Source organism: Polistes dominula, unplaced genomic scaffold (assembly GCF_049000335.1).
Source record: "Polistes dominula isolate Pdom_NZ unplaced genomic scaffold, Pdom_raw_medaka contig_15, whole genome shotgun sequence".
Taxonomy (NCBI): domain Eukaryota; kingdom Metazoa; phylum Arthropoda; class Insecta; order Hymenoptera; family Vespidae; genus Polistes; species Polistes dominula.
The window spans coordinates 9,388,350-9,404,321 of record NW_028300915.1 but is presented as its reverse complement, the minus strand read 5'-3'; the positions used below and the strand labels follow the sequence as shown (position 1 = coordinate 9,404,321).

General features: G+C 30.7%; 1 protein-coding gene across 8 annotated transcripts in view; it reads right to left on the bottom strand.

Annotated features, from left to right (window-relative positions):
• The window catches only part of sfl (N-deacetylase and N-sulfotransferase sfl), a 500,037-nt gene that overhangs the window by 12,313 nt on the left and 471,752 nt on the right, over nt 1–15,972 (bottom strand). For all 8 annotated transcript variants that reach the window (XM_089170139.1, XM_089170137.1, XM_089170138.1 and 5 more), the window contains 2 exons: nt 4,109–4,361; nt 2,219–2,410 (listed from right to left, as the gene is read on the bottom strand). In XM_089170139.1, coding sequence (XP_089026265.1) covers nt 2,219–2,410; nt 4,109–4,361 — 445 coding nt within the window. The remainder of the gene's footprint in view (nt 1–2,218; nt 2,411–4,108; nt 4,362–15,972) is intronic.

Below are 15,972 nucleotides of genomic sequence, written 5' to 3'. Positions count from 1 at the left end.
CCTGCTGAGATCCTGAGTCGCCTGTTCATTGATGAAAAAATTAGTGTCGTAGTGAATGAAGACAGTGATGAAGACTAATATAGTTACATCTTTTATTATAATTTTTATTTTTGTTGCATAAGATTTAGAATAATATCTAACCGTATAAAGAATATATAGGTACTATTTTTAAATGTATTTTCAATAATCAATAACCCTTCTAATTACGTTAGACGGAATATATCTTAATTGTTTTATAATAATCTTTATGCTTATTTCTGGCAAAGTGTATTTTGAGTAAAAATATAATTTTTCACATTTTTTTTTTAACTGAAAAAAAATATAAATTAGTTAAAACTTGGGATTTTAGAAAAAAATGAGTTTTTAATTTTTTTCATATTGTTCCACCACTTCAAAAAATTCAAGAAAATTCCTGAGTGTAGAGGAGTATAAAAGACATTTTCTGAAAAATTTTGGTGACTGACATATTTCAAAAAAGCTAAAAAAAAAAAAAAATTTAATTTTCTTTCGTCCGCCAAAAATCGGCTTTTCGTTAAAATATTATGATAATATTTTTTTTTCATGTCTTAGACTCCTAAGAACTAGAAAAAAAATCATCATTGATTAGTTTTGAATTTTACTATAAAAAAAAAAAAATAAAATCGAAAAAACAGGTTTTTTTAAAAATCTCGAGAACCGTTTGAGTAAAAGAGCTAAAATTTGGGGTGAATTATTTTTATTCGACACCAAATCGATCCCCCAAGTGCGAGTCAAAAAAGCCACGGGGGCAGATTTTCCATACTTATCCGGCTATACCCTTTACAACATTGATTTAATACCATCGTGTTACAGAAGTTGTTGATAAATTTTTTATCTTGATTTCGATAATCCGATTGATTTTTAATATTCAGCAAGTTTCTATCGAAGGAGGTAAAAAATAAATTGTAAAAAGAGAGAGAGAGAGAGAGAGAGAGAGAGAAATATTGTAGAGGAAAAAGAGATAAATAATTTAAAGTGTCGCAAAAGTTTTTTTCCTTCGAGTTCCGTGAAATCACTATCCAGCCATTTTTGCATAGTACGACGACGTAGAAAAAGAACATCCCCCTCGCGCGTTGTAGGTTCACATCAACCCTCGGAGAAAAGGAAACGAATCTTTCTTCTTTCTCTCTCTCTCTCTCTCTTCCATCCCAACCCCTCTCTTTTGCTTCAAGGAATCTCGTAATCCAAAATTCCTGAAGCGATTGTAAACGCCAAGTAATAGAGCTTTACGAATTGTTTTGAGCCCCTTCGCGATACCACACGGTTTACTCGTATGGTGTTGCCGTGCTCACGTTTCTCTTCCTTTCCATGAAAATTCCTCATTTGTTTTCTCTCCTCTCTCCCCACTTTTCTTGCCGGTATCTACCTAAGCCTCCAACCCACTCTCTTTAATGTCTCCAGAAAATAAAAATTGCGAGAAATTTGGGAAAAGTTACCTCACCAAAAAATAATCTTTTATTAACAAACTGCATTCTTTCTTAATTTGATTACTTTGTCTCGTGCTGAATTACTTTATCTCAATATTCTCGATTTTCAACATCACCATTCTCAACGTTATCGAAATTTGTATTAACAAGAAAGTTATGAGTTTTTCGTCTTCTGCTTGAATCAAATGAAAATTTTATTCTATATTTATGATTGATATTTATTGGATCTAATATTTTAAATAAAATATCAGCACACGTACGTTTTATCCAATCTTACATCGATTATAAATACTGACTAAATAAATATAAATTCCTATCTATCATATTTTCCGAATATAAAATTCTAAAATATCTGTTCGGATAAGTAACGGATGTAATATATTTCTGCTCTGAATTAGATTTACTAAGAAATAAATTTTTGAGTAAAAGAGACTGCTAATAAGAATAAGACGTTTAATTTATTTTTTTTCAAATAACACGAGCTCTCGTAAGAGAATATTTTTATTTCTGGATAAGTAGTAGATAAGACACGAAGGAAATGAAATATCGATTTTCTATCGTTGTCTGATAAAAAAAGACGAATAAAAAAAACTTAGAATTATGTAAGGAGAGATTAATTACAGTAAAATAAAGTGTTCAATAGTCACGTAAGCTGGTACAAATGAATGGTAATGCTTGAAAACGCGAACAGAATTAACATTAATTCGGAAACTGTCGTAGCTAGTAGAAAAAGGGTTAGACGTGACACGAAAGTCCAATAAGGATCGTCTCACCTGAATGACAGTAGCCAGAGGGCTTTTGTTGGTTGGATAGTCGAGGCTGTCCCTGTGCGCCCAGGCCAATGGTTCGTAGGTACTGTGATTGGCCTGAAAAATGGTCCAGTCACCACCAGGAAGTGGTCCCCAGGCTGTTTCTCCGGATCTGGTTAATCGTAGAATAGGAGATGCCGCGTTCAACTGGGCGTCCTGTGTGAGAGTGAAAAACTGATTTCATTTCGTTTCGTTTTACAGTTAAACCAACTCATTTTTTTTACATTTTTTTTTTGAAAGTTATCGGTACAGAGAAAATGAACTATTTTTCTGCATCTGTCTGTATTTTCTTCTGCTTGTTTCTCGTATGTTCAATGAGATTTTATTACAATTCTGTTACGTAAAAGGATAAGTTACGAGTAGATGATAGGAAAGGAAATATGAAGAATAAAGGTATTTAAACTTTGAGTTAAATTAGTTGGTCGAATAAATTCCTGATACAATAACGTTTACGATTCGAGGTATTATGAGCCCTGTAAATGCGAAGAGAAAGAGAGAAAGAAAGAGATAGAGAGGAAAAGGAGAAACAAAAAAGTTTCATAACGAGAAAAAATTAATGCAGGTATGTAGATATCCTAGCCTTTATTATATTTTCGAGCGCGGTGATGCGAATTAAAAAGGAACGTAATAATACCTAAATGCGTCTACATAGCATAAATAGCATATATGCGTAATTAATTCACGCGTTTTTCGTTTAATCGCAAACGACCATTTATAGTGGTTGCGTTAGAATCTTTTTTTCCTTTTTATTATTTTAATTCTTTACCTTCATTTTTAGCACTCTTCCCCTGTTAAATTATAAACAAATTTTCTGATCAATAGTTAAAAAAAATGTTAATGGGTATACGAAAAAGTTCGCTTCTTTTAATCCTTCTTTAAGTTTTTTTTTCTTTTAACTTTTTCTATTCTTTACTTTAATTTTTAACATCCTTTCGCCATTGAATGATAAACAAGTTCTCTTATTGATAGTTAACCAATTTAATGCGTATATGAAAAATATGAGAAGGAAAAATCTCCTTTTTTTTATTATTCGTTGTAATAGCAATATAAATTTGTAATAGGGAACGATAAAGTGGATATCGCTTGGAGATTATTACTGTTGTCGATGCTACGGGATGCATGCAAATTTATTCGTCGCAGTAACGTTCTTTTCCCACGAATCGCTTAACACTATTTTTCCTATTGCCACGTGAACGTATTATGCTTTTTTGTTGGATGTACAGTAATAGTAATAGTAATAGTAATAGTAATAGTAATAGTAATAGTAATTGTAGTAGTAGTAGTAGTAGTAGTAGTAGTAGTAGTAGTAGTAGTAGTAGTAGTAGTAGTAAGTAGAAAGAGGATAGGTACTGCGAGTCGGTTAGAAGGTAACAACGTCTTTTATTATTCTACTTTACGAGAATTTCTCTTCGTTCTCACTCTTACTCTTATTTCGTATATCCTTGCTCTTACTCTTGCTTACAGTGCAGTCTCATAAGTTTTCTACGAAATAAAGTCAGTCGTTTCGTCACGACACGACGAGATTGCCACTTAAAGTTTTCTGTGATCGGAGTTTTCAGCCCTCGTGGCATGATCTCTATTTTTTTCTTTTTTTACCTTCTTCTTCTTCTATTACTACTACTTCAACTTCTACCCCTTCTTCTTCTTGTTCAATTTGTTTTTCATCTTCATTTTCATATTTAGACATTGAGGTTCAATCTTACCATCGTGTACAAGATGTATATACGAAAATAGAAGAAATTTTGTTAATGTCTCACTTGGTTCTCGTTTTATTTTTGAGAATTTTAAAAAAATTGTCTGTCTCGAGTCTTAAATAGGAAATTATAGGAGAAATTAAATACTATGAAAACTAACCTTTAATCGAAGATTCGTATGTATGAAGAGAGGAAAACCTTTGAGTTGGGCACCAACGAGACTCTCTTCTCCAGGAGGAGCAAAGCCTACGATTCCGACCGAGTATTCTCTACAATACTTGTCCAATAGTTCTCGATTCCACTTGTCCATTTGAAGGTACTTGTTCAGGTTCTCGAATATTAGAACGCCATAACGACCTTTGTCGAGATTCGTCAATACCGGCAGAGACTTGCCGGCTACCTCTACTTTGTACCTGTAATGACATAATTATTTAAATTCTAATCAAACGAGTATATGTAATCAAAGTTTACTAAAGTCATTTTAAATTACATTTCTTGACACTCCATAATTCATTAATACGAGATAGTTTGCATTAGAATTAAATAAAAATTTATTTTTAATAAAAAAAAAACTAATTTTTATCTGAAAACTTTTGTTCCATTTTTTACAGTTTGCGAGTTAAACCAAAATAACTAAATGTTCAAGATTTATTTTTACTCCATTAAAGTGAGTTTGAATAACAAAAGAGAAGGAAATAAATTTAAAAACAGATTACAAATATTTCTTATATCATAACTTAATAAAAATTACAAATGATAATTTTTGGCAAAAAAATTTTATTATAATCCTTATATTATTAAAAACGTCCGACTATTGCTGCAGCAGTTCCATCCGGGGCTCGATCCGCCGGTTGCTGGTAGTTGTAGAGCAAACTGACTGCATCTCTACCGCCTGAGCTATTCAGGGACTACCGTTATAATCCTTATAGTTTGCTAGTTATAATAATCAAAATATATTCAAATATTCTATATTTAAAACCCTTTAGAATGAATTTTGCCGGTAAAAAAAATTGTCCAAAATATATTTATTTTTTTATTTTCTAAATATTAGTAATATTTCATAAATAACTGCATTTTTGGTGATTCTTTCTTTATAAATACCTAAATTTTTCACTGATTTCTTTTGCTGTTAGGAATTTCAAACGCAACGACCGAGCCAGTGCAGGTAGTTAACTCGCTTTTTCGTTAGTAATAAATTTCCCTAGCTTCCGTACCAAACGATACTTTATTCCCAACCCTTCTTCCTACTTTTCATTTACCTCACTTCCCCGTATCACCAATCCCCCCTTTCAACCCTACCCCTGCACCTTATAAATACATAACCACAAATATTTGTATGTGTGGATATCGCAATGGCCATTCGTTGATACGCGTTTTGAAAATTTCACTTCCTTTACCTACCGGATGTTTAAAACGACTCTGGTAATAAATACAAGAAAAATCGAATATCGATAGAGAATGCGGAGAACCAAGGACGAGATACTACCGCTTATTGTTAAACGATAAAGCAAAGTTACTGCATCGAAATCGCATTTTATATAGAGAGGTTAAGGATTGAGATAGTTAGAAAGTAACTTTTAAGAAAAGAAAATGCGATTACAATCCTTAAAATTGTTCGTTACGATAAGAAAAATAGTTTCCACTCTGCATCCTTTATCGTGATATCAGAATAACAAAAAAAGAAAAGAGAGAAACTAAATTAGTTAGAGCACTATCGAACTATCGTCGTCGAATTTTTGATGCTTTTTGAAAGTTGTCAAAAAAAAGAAAAAAATATAGAAGGGAGAAATTTGTTACTTCAACAGGTGCTAAATTGAGGAATGGGCAGAGGGCTGAAAGAGAAAAAAGGGTTATTGACGTATTGCAAATTTTGGTTATCTTCCATTGCGGGGAAAAAATGAAACTACGCAGAATCGTGTAATTATAATGTTCTGATACATGGTACCATCTTTACCCTTACACATCAAGGATAAAATCATTTTATCGTGTGAATAAATTCGATACGATGGATTTCTTTTGTATATACCGTTACTACCTGTCTTAAATAGAGAAATTTTGATTTCAAATTTATTCGAAATTTAGATGGTTCGTATGGTGATGGTAAAAGTAAAGGTGGTGAAAATAGCCAATGATTGGAATGGGGTGGGGGAAGTTTTAGGAAAAAACGAGAGAGAAGAGAAGAGAAGAAAAGTGTTGAAAATTCAGATGATTCGTATGGTTGTAGTAGCGAAGGTGGTGAAAATGATGCTCAGAAGTATAGAAGTGGGGGAAGTTCGAGAAATAACGGAAAAAGAGAAGAGAAGGTTTGCTTTTCGTAGAAAGAAAAAGATAAAATATTACTTCTTTATCGGGGGACGATAAGCTCCGAGAATTTCAGTTCCTCTCATAGCTCTTTTTATTTTAACGACTGTGCTTCGAAAAGCGCCATTAAATCTATCCCCTGTTTCTTTTTTTTCTTCTTTTTATATAGATCGCGATGATGAGGATGAGAAGGAGATGGGGGAGGAGAAGGAGGAGGAAGAGGAGGAGGATGAAGAAGAAAATACTCATTTAAATCTGTGCATATTATTGTGCTTTATTCGCGACAATAAATGCAACATTAACGAAACCTCAGGAAAAATCATAGACCTCTGCATCTCATTTCTGAAAGGATATCATTTTTCGTATGACGTTATATGTATTTATAAAAAAAAAAGAGAGAGAGAGAGAGAGAGTGAGTGAGTAGCCGCAACGAGAATGAGAGATAAAAATTAATATCATCTCGGATAAAACGCGATTGAATTTTTCTCCTGTTATATAATATTGCTGGTATAAGAAATGAAAGAAAAATATAAGAAGAAAAAAGGAAAGGGGAAAGGGTAAATTGGTGGGTTTGTTAAATGATATTTCAATTCCATTCGCAATCATCGACGACAATTTCTTTCAAATCGAACCAGGTTATGAGTTCTAAAATTCCAATTGCCGATCTTTTATAGCTTTTAATATTTACTTCTTGGTTTTTTATCCTTTCCACTTTCTTTTTTCTTGATTACGTCTCTCTCTTTGTGTGTGTGTGTGTATGTGTATGTGTGTCGAAAATTTCTTCGATCATTTTCTTTCTCCTGGGAGTTCATAAATTTAACTTTTCTCGCAGAATTTAATACACGTTCGTATTGAACACGGTGATTCTTTCGATTGGTACTTAATGAACCGTGCAATTATTTTACGATGCAAGATTGATATAGTAAAGCTAGTATGGTGGTAATGTAAAATAAAAAACGCACCTCAACAAAGCTATCAGTGCTCGTAAATTTTAAAGATGAACATGCCAATTTCACGCGGTACTTTAATGAACTCGGGGATTCGCGCATCGATTAAATTATCTCGTGAGAAATACATGTTGATATTTGGAAAATCGATCGATTAAAAAAACATTTTTTTCTTTTGCCAGTCGATCATTTTAACACTTTTTTCACCGCTAGCCGATTCATCGGCTTTTTATTGCAAATGTTCATCAACCGCTAGCCGATTAATTGATTTGTCTATTGCTAGAAACAAATGCATGCGCATTTAAGCCGGTAATAACTGAACGGCAGCCTCAAAAACGAGAGGTCAAATAAGTGTTAAAAACGAATACATATTTGTTCCTTAGCAGAGAGAAACCAACTTTTTGTTTGCTTCAAAATGAATGTTGATTTTTCAAAATTTTTAATTAGTAATTTGAATAAGAGTTAAACAGTATTTTAAATAAATGTAACAAATTTATTACAAAATATTCTTGTATAATATCTACAGCCGTCAGAATATTAAAATCAAGCAATGTAGGCACGATTAATAAAATAAATTGATGATTCGTTCGAAAAAAGAAAAATCGTGTGTTGTTGACTACAGATAGAAGAAAAAGAAGATGTGACCTCTTTTGTAGTATTAGTTATGTAGATAGGTGTGAGAAGATGTTCATAGAAAAGTGATTTAAACCCGTAAAAGGGAGAGTAAAAAGACACAATAAAATATTATATTATGTACTAACATAAACACGAATAAACAACATTGAACACAGAGTTATGTGAATTTTGCATAATATCTAATATTAATTATTAAATATACTGACGAGCAATTGAAATTACTTCGAAATTTTCTAGGTTTCGTTATTTTTTTTTTTTTCAATTTTTATTTCTTCGAGGAATAAATTGTTTATACGTTTATAAAGTCGTATAAAGCTTAAAAGCGGTGTTTGTCCGTTGTTGTAATGGCTTCATAACGACACGAACCGTTATTGGATTTTCTGTAATTTGCTTTATTTTCGTGTTAATGGCCCTCCAACGAGGAGTAGCATGCATCCGAGCGTGGTTTACAACGAAGTAGTGTCTTCCACGTTGTTGCAGTACCAACCTACCTACCTAACTTCCTACCTACCAACCTACCTACCTATCTACCTACCTACTTACCAACTACGTACCTTCACCGACTGGAACAACAAACCAGGACAGAAAATTGTAGTTGTAACTGATGAAGTAATCGATTCGATAATTGGTAACCACCCATTAACGACGAGTCGGCAATTTACGTAGCTAACGAACTGTCATAACGAACTACCATGTTGCTTCTTTTTTTCCTGCTTACAATTGATCGAATCGTTTCGTATGCATGTGCATGTGTACATATATGTACACGAGTGTATGTAGCACTCTTATTCGTTTTTTCGTTTACCTATTATCTCATAGACGATAAGTAAAAAGATATCGTATAATCTTGATTATGCAATCAATTCTATATCGAGTAGTAATATAAAATGTTATATATCGAGGATTATGATCGGATTAAATTAAATCGATTATAAGATAAAATTTACATCGATCTAAACAAATCAGCGAAATGTTAGCTTTTCTACTAAATTTTTTCTTTTCTTTTTCTATTTTTTTTTTTTTTTTAATATGTAAGTAGTAAAGAAGAAACGATTGAAACAAAAAAAATAAAAAAAGAGTATCGATTAATCGTTTATTATCGGTGAAATTTATCGGACGAGAAGGTTATTACTTGGATCGTTCGACAAGGTCAAACGAAAGCTCATACCACGCTCGAATAATCTCGAATGAAAGTTAGATTGAGGAATAATTCTTAAAGGAGCATCAACTGAGAGAGAAAGAAACTTTGTAAACACAAGTTTAATGAACTTAGAAGTCACGCTTAGACTCGTCCAAGCAATGGAAATATTATTACGAAAGAAGAAGAAAAAGAGAGGATAGAAAAGACAGAAAGACAAAGGGAGAGATAGAGTGTTTAAGATGAGAAAAAAAATGGATTCATCTTTTTCAACCGTTTTTCTTATTCCTAAAAATCCGATTGCTTTCGTTTTAATGATTAAATGTTTCGAGAAGGTTACATTGAAGTTATACACATACACATATACAATGAACAAAATTACTCGAATAAAGACATTGCTTCTTAATAAATAACAACCTAGTAGATATATTTCTTTTCTTTTTCTATCTTCTTTATCTTTTTTTCTTTTTTCTTTATATAATTTTATTACTCATGAAATTTCCTTAGTGTCGCAATTATTACTGATAATCCAATAGGGATAGTATCTCAAATCTGTTTTCAGATTAAATGAAAAAAAGATAAATTTTATTAAAAAGGATCATGTTGGAAAAAAAGAAAATTCTTTTTACAAAATTATTCTAATAATAATAATAATAATAATAATAATAATAATAATAATAATAATAATAATAATAATAATAATAATAATAATTTTACAAACAAAATTAAGAAAATGAGAGATGAGTGGAAAGAGGGGAAAAAAGGGAAGGAGAGGAAGGGGAAAATATAAGATACGTAATGGAATGTTTTATTAATATTTGTAAGAATTTTTCTGAGTTTGATATAATACTTTTGGTTGGATTTTTGAAAAGACTTGGATATTTTTGTTGTTATATCTTTGATCAATCTAACACGACAAGTATATAGTGTATCTATGTTTTGATGAAAATGTAAAGACGTCAAGTAAAAATGTAAAGACGTATGTACATAATACCAGAGATTCCTTTAAGAAGATCATCGATGAAAAAAGTGGGACATCCACTTGCTATCTATTCATATGTATAGCCTTTGACGTTACACGCTAAGCAAATACAACACATCGTAAAATATCACAAAAAAATTTATGTGATGTTATGCAGATAAGATAAAAGTCTTGGCTTCTATGAAATATATAAGGTGTCTTTATTTGGAACGATTTTATTTGGCTTCGTAAAAAAAATTATTTAAAATTAAATTTATTATTTTATAAGGATGAAATTTATTAAGTAATGCAGATATTTTCTTTGGAATATTGCTGAAGCTTGTTATAATTTATTTTATCAAATCGTAATAAGTATTTAACAAACAAAAGTTATTACAAATATCAATACGAATTTAACCAACATTTTTCATGGTTTTTTGAATTTTCAATAATATAAAAAATATATTTAAAAATATTCAATAAAAATGCAGAAATATTCAAAATTCAATATTCAAAATTCAAGAAAAATATGCAAAAAAAAAAAACAATTACAATTTTTGACAAATGTTGATCGATAAAAATATATTGGTTATCGGATATTATTGGAAGTTGTATTTCAATTTTACACGATTTTTTTTTAAATAGTTCTATTTTTTTCAAATAAGAATAACATTCTAGAAAATTTAACGAAAAAATGAAATTTTAACGAATCAATATCGTGGATTGTAGTTTTTCGTAAGAAAAATACTCTAGATAATCGAGTAAAAGTTTGCGCTATTCCATTCCGTCGTCGAATACGTTCGTACAAGTTAAATGACTATAAACATCAATAAAATTATAAAATATTCTGGGCATTGATATTGTCAAAAGCCAATCGGATAGTTACTCATTTTTCACGAATTCCCATGGGTCTTTGAAGTTAGAATCGAAAGGAAAGAGACAGAACGTGTACATAAATACATAGAAAGAGAAAGAAAGTCGCAATCTCGAAAAGCAATGGTGCCTCCGGGGTGAAATAATTTAGCCATGTGGGCGTGTTCTCGCCAAAAGAAGTCCTTTACTAAACTCGTAAATTTCGTCCGGATGTGTGACATGCCAACTCCCGTTTCGTCCCGTTTCACATGAGAAAAATCAACGTTGTTAGGATAAAACAGATATGGAAAAGAGAAGATATAAAATAAAATAAATTAAAATAAAATAAAATAAAATAAAATAAAATAAAAGAAAATAAAATAAAAGAAAAAAAACAAGACAAGCTGAAAATTTTAACAACGTTTCATAATTTGGCAGTCAGGAGCTATACAACTCAACTCGAATGAATTTATTTGAAAGAATTACTTTCGAGTATATGCTAAAAAGTATATAAAATATTCTTTTTTTTATTTTCTTGAAATGAAATTTAAGAATTAAAGAAAAGATTTAGAGAAATGATGAGAATTGATTTTGGAAATTAACTTTTTTTTTTGACACACTACGACGAACAATTTTCTTTCCGATTCTTTCTCTCTCTCTCTCTCTCCTTTTTTTTTTTAATTTTTTGCGTTTTCTTATGAAGATTACAGACATAAAGTATAAAAACGATTTTTTATGGTATATGCCAAGGAAAAAGCATACTTCCTCTTTCAACAAAATGTGGTTACTAACCGAGATGAAACAGAGACGAGCGAGTGCTATAGAATTAAAAAAGAAATATAAAGAATAAGGAAAAAGGAAAAATATTTTTTAAAAATAAAAGAAGAAAATAAAATAAAACAAAAAAAAAAAAAAAGAAGAAGAAGAAGAAGAAGAAGAAGAAGAAGAAGAAGAAGAAGAAGAAGAAGAAGAAGAAGAAGAAGAAGAAGAAGAAGAAGAAGAAGAAGAAGAAGAAGAAGAAGAAGAAGAAGAAGAAGAAGAAGAAGAAGAAGAAGAAGAAGAAGAAGAAGAAGAAGAAGAAGAAGAAGAAGAAGAAGAAGAAGAAGAAGAAGAAGAAGAAGAAGAAGAAGAAGAAGAAGAAGAAGAAGAAGAAGAAGAAGAAGAAGAAGAAGAAGAAGAAGAAGAAGAAGAAGAAGAAGAAGAAGAAGAAGAAGAAGAAGAAGAAGAAGAAGAAGAAGAAGAAGAAGAAGAAGAAGAAGAAGAAGAAGAAGAAGAAGAAGAAGAAGAAGAAGAAGAAGAAGAAGAAGAAGAAGAAGAAGAAGAAGAAGAAGAAGAAGAAGAAGAAGAAGAAGAAGAAGAAGAAGAAGAAGAAGAAGAAGAAGAAGAAGAAGAAGAAGAAGAAGAAGAAGAAGAAGAAGAAGAAGAAGAAGAAGAAGAAGAAGAAGAAGAAGAAGAAGAAGAAGAAGAAGAAGAAGAAGAAGAAGAAGAAGAAGAAGAAGAAGAAGAAGAAGAAGAAGAAGAAGAAGAAGAAGAAGAAGAAGAAGAAGAAGAAGAAGAAGAAGAAGAAGAAGAAGAAGAAGAAGAAGAAGAAGAAGAAGAAGAAGAAGAAGAAGAAGAAGAAGAAGAAGAAGAAGAAGAAGAAGAAGAAGAAGAAGAAGAAGAAGAAGAAGAAGAAGAAGAAGAAGAAGAAGAAGAAGAAGAAGAAGAAGAAGAAGAAGAAGAAGAAGAAGAAGAAGAAGAAGAAGAAGAAGAAGAAGAAGAAGAAGAAGAAGAAGAAGAAGAAGAAGAAGAAGAAGAAGAAGAAGAAGAAGAAGAAGAAGAAGAAGAAGAAGAAGAAGAAGAAGAAGAAGAAGAAGAAGAAGAAGAAGAAGAAGAAGAAGAAGAAGAAGATTCTCGGTACGCTTCGTATGGAACGCGGATACTTCGGGGAGAAAAGCTGGAATTTATATTAAATACGAGTAGACGATAAAAACGAAAGCTTTTACGACGAAGGCGACGACGACTATACTGGTACTTGGAATATGAGAAAAATATTTTCACAACGTACTTTGTATTTGTTCATTTTTATTTATTTGCTTCTGGTATTTTTTATACTTTTTCCTCTCTCTCTTTCGTGGTTAATATTTATAATAAGGGTTAAGTTGTGCGATAGATGTTTGATTTTTCACTTATTATACTATTTATTACACTAATTAGTTGTTTTTTTTTCTATTTTCTACCTGTATTATATATTAAAATTTTAGAAATAAATATTAATGCTAGTTTTTTAAAATACTGCTTCATATTTGTCTATTTGCATTTATTTGTTATTTTCATTTGTTTATCTTTTAATAGTTTTTTTTGTGGTTAGTACTTATAAAAGAGATAAATTTACGTCAAGGTTAGTTTTATAAATATTTTATTTGAAAGACTGACAATTATTGTATTAATTACTATAATCCTGACCTATATTACATATAAGAATTTAATTATAAATATTAATAATTTATTGGAAATATTGACTAAACTAAATTTTTGTCTAACTTCATAACTAAAAGTTATTGACAAAATTATTGATATAAGTTAAAATTTTTTATATTTAAACGAAAATTTCTCGCAGAAATGAAATTTTTTCCATTGTTTAAATTGGTTATTATAATCGAACGTTTTTTTACACATTTCTCTTAAATCTCGAATTTTTTTAAGCTCGAATTCAACTAAGAGTATTTTTTTCTTTGAGTGTTTACACATCAGATTTGACCTTCAACGATGTCCAGAAGCGAAATCTAAGGGAGAAAAAGGATTTCCTACGTGATTCTTGATGGATGTTATGACAACGCAAGCCGTTGTTCCTTTCACGTTGGTAAAGTTTTCTTCGAAAATAAAAGACAGAAGAGATATGCGCATCGAGTTTTCATTGAGGAAGATTTCCCTTAGACACTACTCGCAGTTAGCATTGCAAAATATTGAATTAACCGTGTTGCTATGTGCTGTAGGAGAGAGAAAAAGAAAGAGGGAGAGAGAGAAAGAGAGAGAAAGAGAGAGAAAGAGAGAGAATGAGAGAAAGAGAAAGAGAGAGAGAGAGAGAGAAAGAGAGAGAGAAAGAGAAAGAGAGAGATAGGGAAACCTCTTCTGAATCTTTCATTTCGACGGTATGATGTTTTCGTTCTTTCCAACAAATTGAGTTTCCGTTGTCCTTATTTCGATAAAATATCTTCATGTAAATCAAATTCGAAACCTTAAAACATTTATTATTTTCTTTTTTGGTTTTTTATTTTTATTTTTTTTTTTTATTTAATTTGTCGTTTTCCTTTTTTTTTCTCTTAATAATTTTATGCAAATTAAACGTTTAATATAGAATATAGGTAATATGATGAAATGATAAAAATATTGACTAAACGATTTAGATTAAAACCACGCTTCACATAACAATTATAAATCATTAAGCGTGAGATCAACTCGAAACAATTGAATACTACGTTTGGCCCGTAATTTTGCCTGATTCATGGTCCATATGGCGTTTGTGGCTACGATATTCTGACCAATGTAACAACGTCGAAACGGGAGTAATATTCGCAAGAAGCATTTGCTGGCACGCTTGATGATGACTATTTCTTGTTACTCTCTACCTCGCCACACACAAATTACATTGAATGATCGAGCGATAAACTAGTTCGCCGCTTGTTGTCGTCGTAAGATCACACGCGAATATACACGGTAAGATTGCTTTGGAATTTTCTATTTCATTATTGATCGAATTAAAACGAATTTTAATTAGGAAACTTTAAATACTAATATAAATACAAATAATTAGGGTCCCTAGTTATTCCATTTTTTTTTTTAAGAATTTTGATAATTACATTTTTCAATTCAGGATAAAATAAATAAATAACGCAAAAAAAGAAGAACTTCACAATTCAGCTATTTATTGAAATGAAAACTTCTTTAGAATTAGGGTGTTTTGAAAATCGTGAAACGGAAGAACGTGAAACTGATTAAACAAAAATAATTAATAATTAAAATTCAATATATAATTTAATTCTATAAATTTAATTTTATATATAATTTCTATATAATTCTCTATATATTTAATTCTATATTATTTAATTCTATATATTAATTAATTAATTAATAAAATTTTATATATAAAAATTCAGTGTAACAATATGTTTGTCCACTAATAATTCCGAAACTACTCAACTTATTTTAATGAAATTTATTTTATTTATTCTTTCAATAGGTGGCGCTGTATTACAATTCAATTGTTTCGATATATTCACGTCTCGAAGTATCGAAGAGGCACATATTTAATTAAATGTAATAAAAAAAGAAATTCTTTTATAATTTCAAATATTATTTTTTAAGAAAAGCAATGAGAATAGGAAAAATATTATTATACTTTCGTATAAAAGTTACGTGTACGGGAGATAATTTGTGAATATTTTGAAAAACGATAAACAGAATTTCTAAAGATCGACCTAAAAAGACCGATATTTTATTTTTATGTATTTTAAGTTTAAACGAGGTTCTAATTAGTTGCAAAATAATTGACATTATAATATATATATCATTTATATCAAAGATAATTAAGTATAAACATACAAAAGTCGTTAGAGCATTAGAAAAAGAAAAAAGTGTGTGTGTGAGAGAGAGAGAGAGAGAGAGAGAGAGAGAGAGAGAGGAAGAAAGTCACGATTTCGTTCTTGATTAACACTTTTATAAGTTTGTCAGTAGCACAACGGCCATCGGATAGTTCTAAGTTCGATAATGGAAGCACACCACGCTGCAGATCCCGTAATTACTTTCAATGGAAGTTTCTCAGTAATATCGAAGTGCACTGGGCGTAAGAATTCGCTTTCAAAGGGGAAGAAATACAGAGAGAAAGCTAAAGAGAAAGAAAGAGAAAGAAAGAGAAATAGAAAAAAATGAGAATGAGTTAGATGCATCGCGTAATCCTATCACTATAATCGCAAATTTTCCTAATAGCGTTGCTTGCCGATCTACGATAACAGAAAATGCGAAAGGTACACTCAAGCCACGACTCTTTCATGAGCATGGCGTTTCTGTTCTCTTCTCTGCTATTGTCATTTCCCTCTTCTTTATTTCCCCCTCTCCTCCTTCCGTATTTCTTTTCTTAAGTGTGCATCAAGAAAGAAAAAGGAAAGAAACTAAAAGCAGGAAGTGAAGAAAAGGAAACTCTCCTTGTCTTA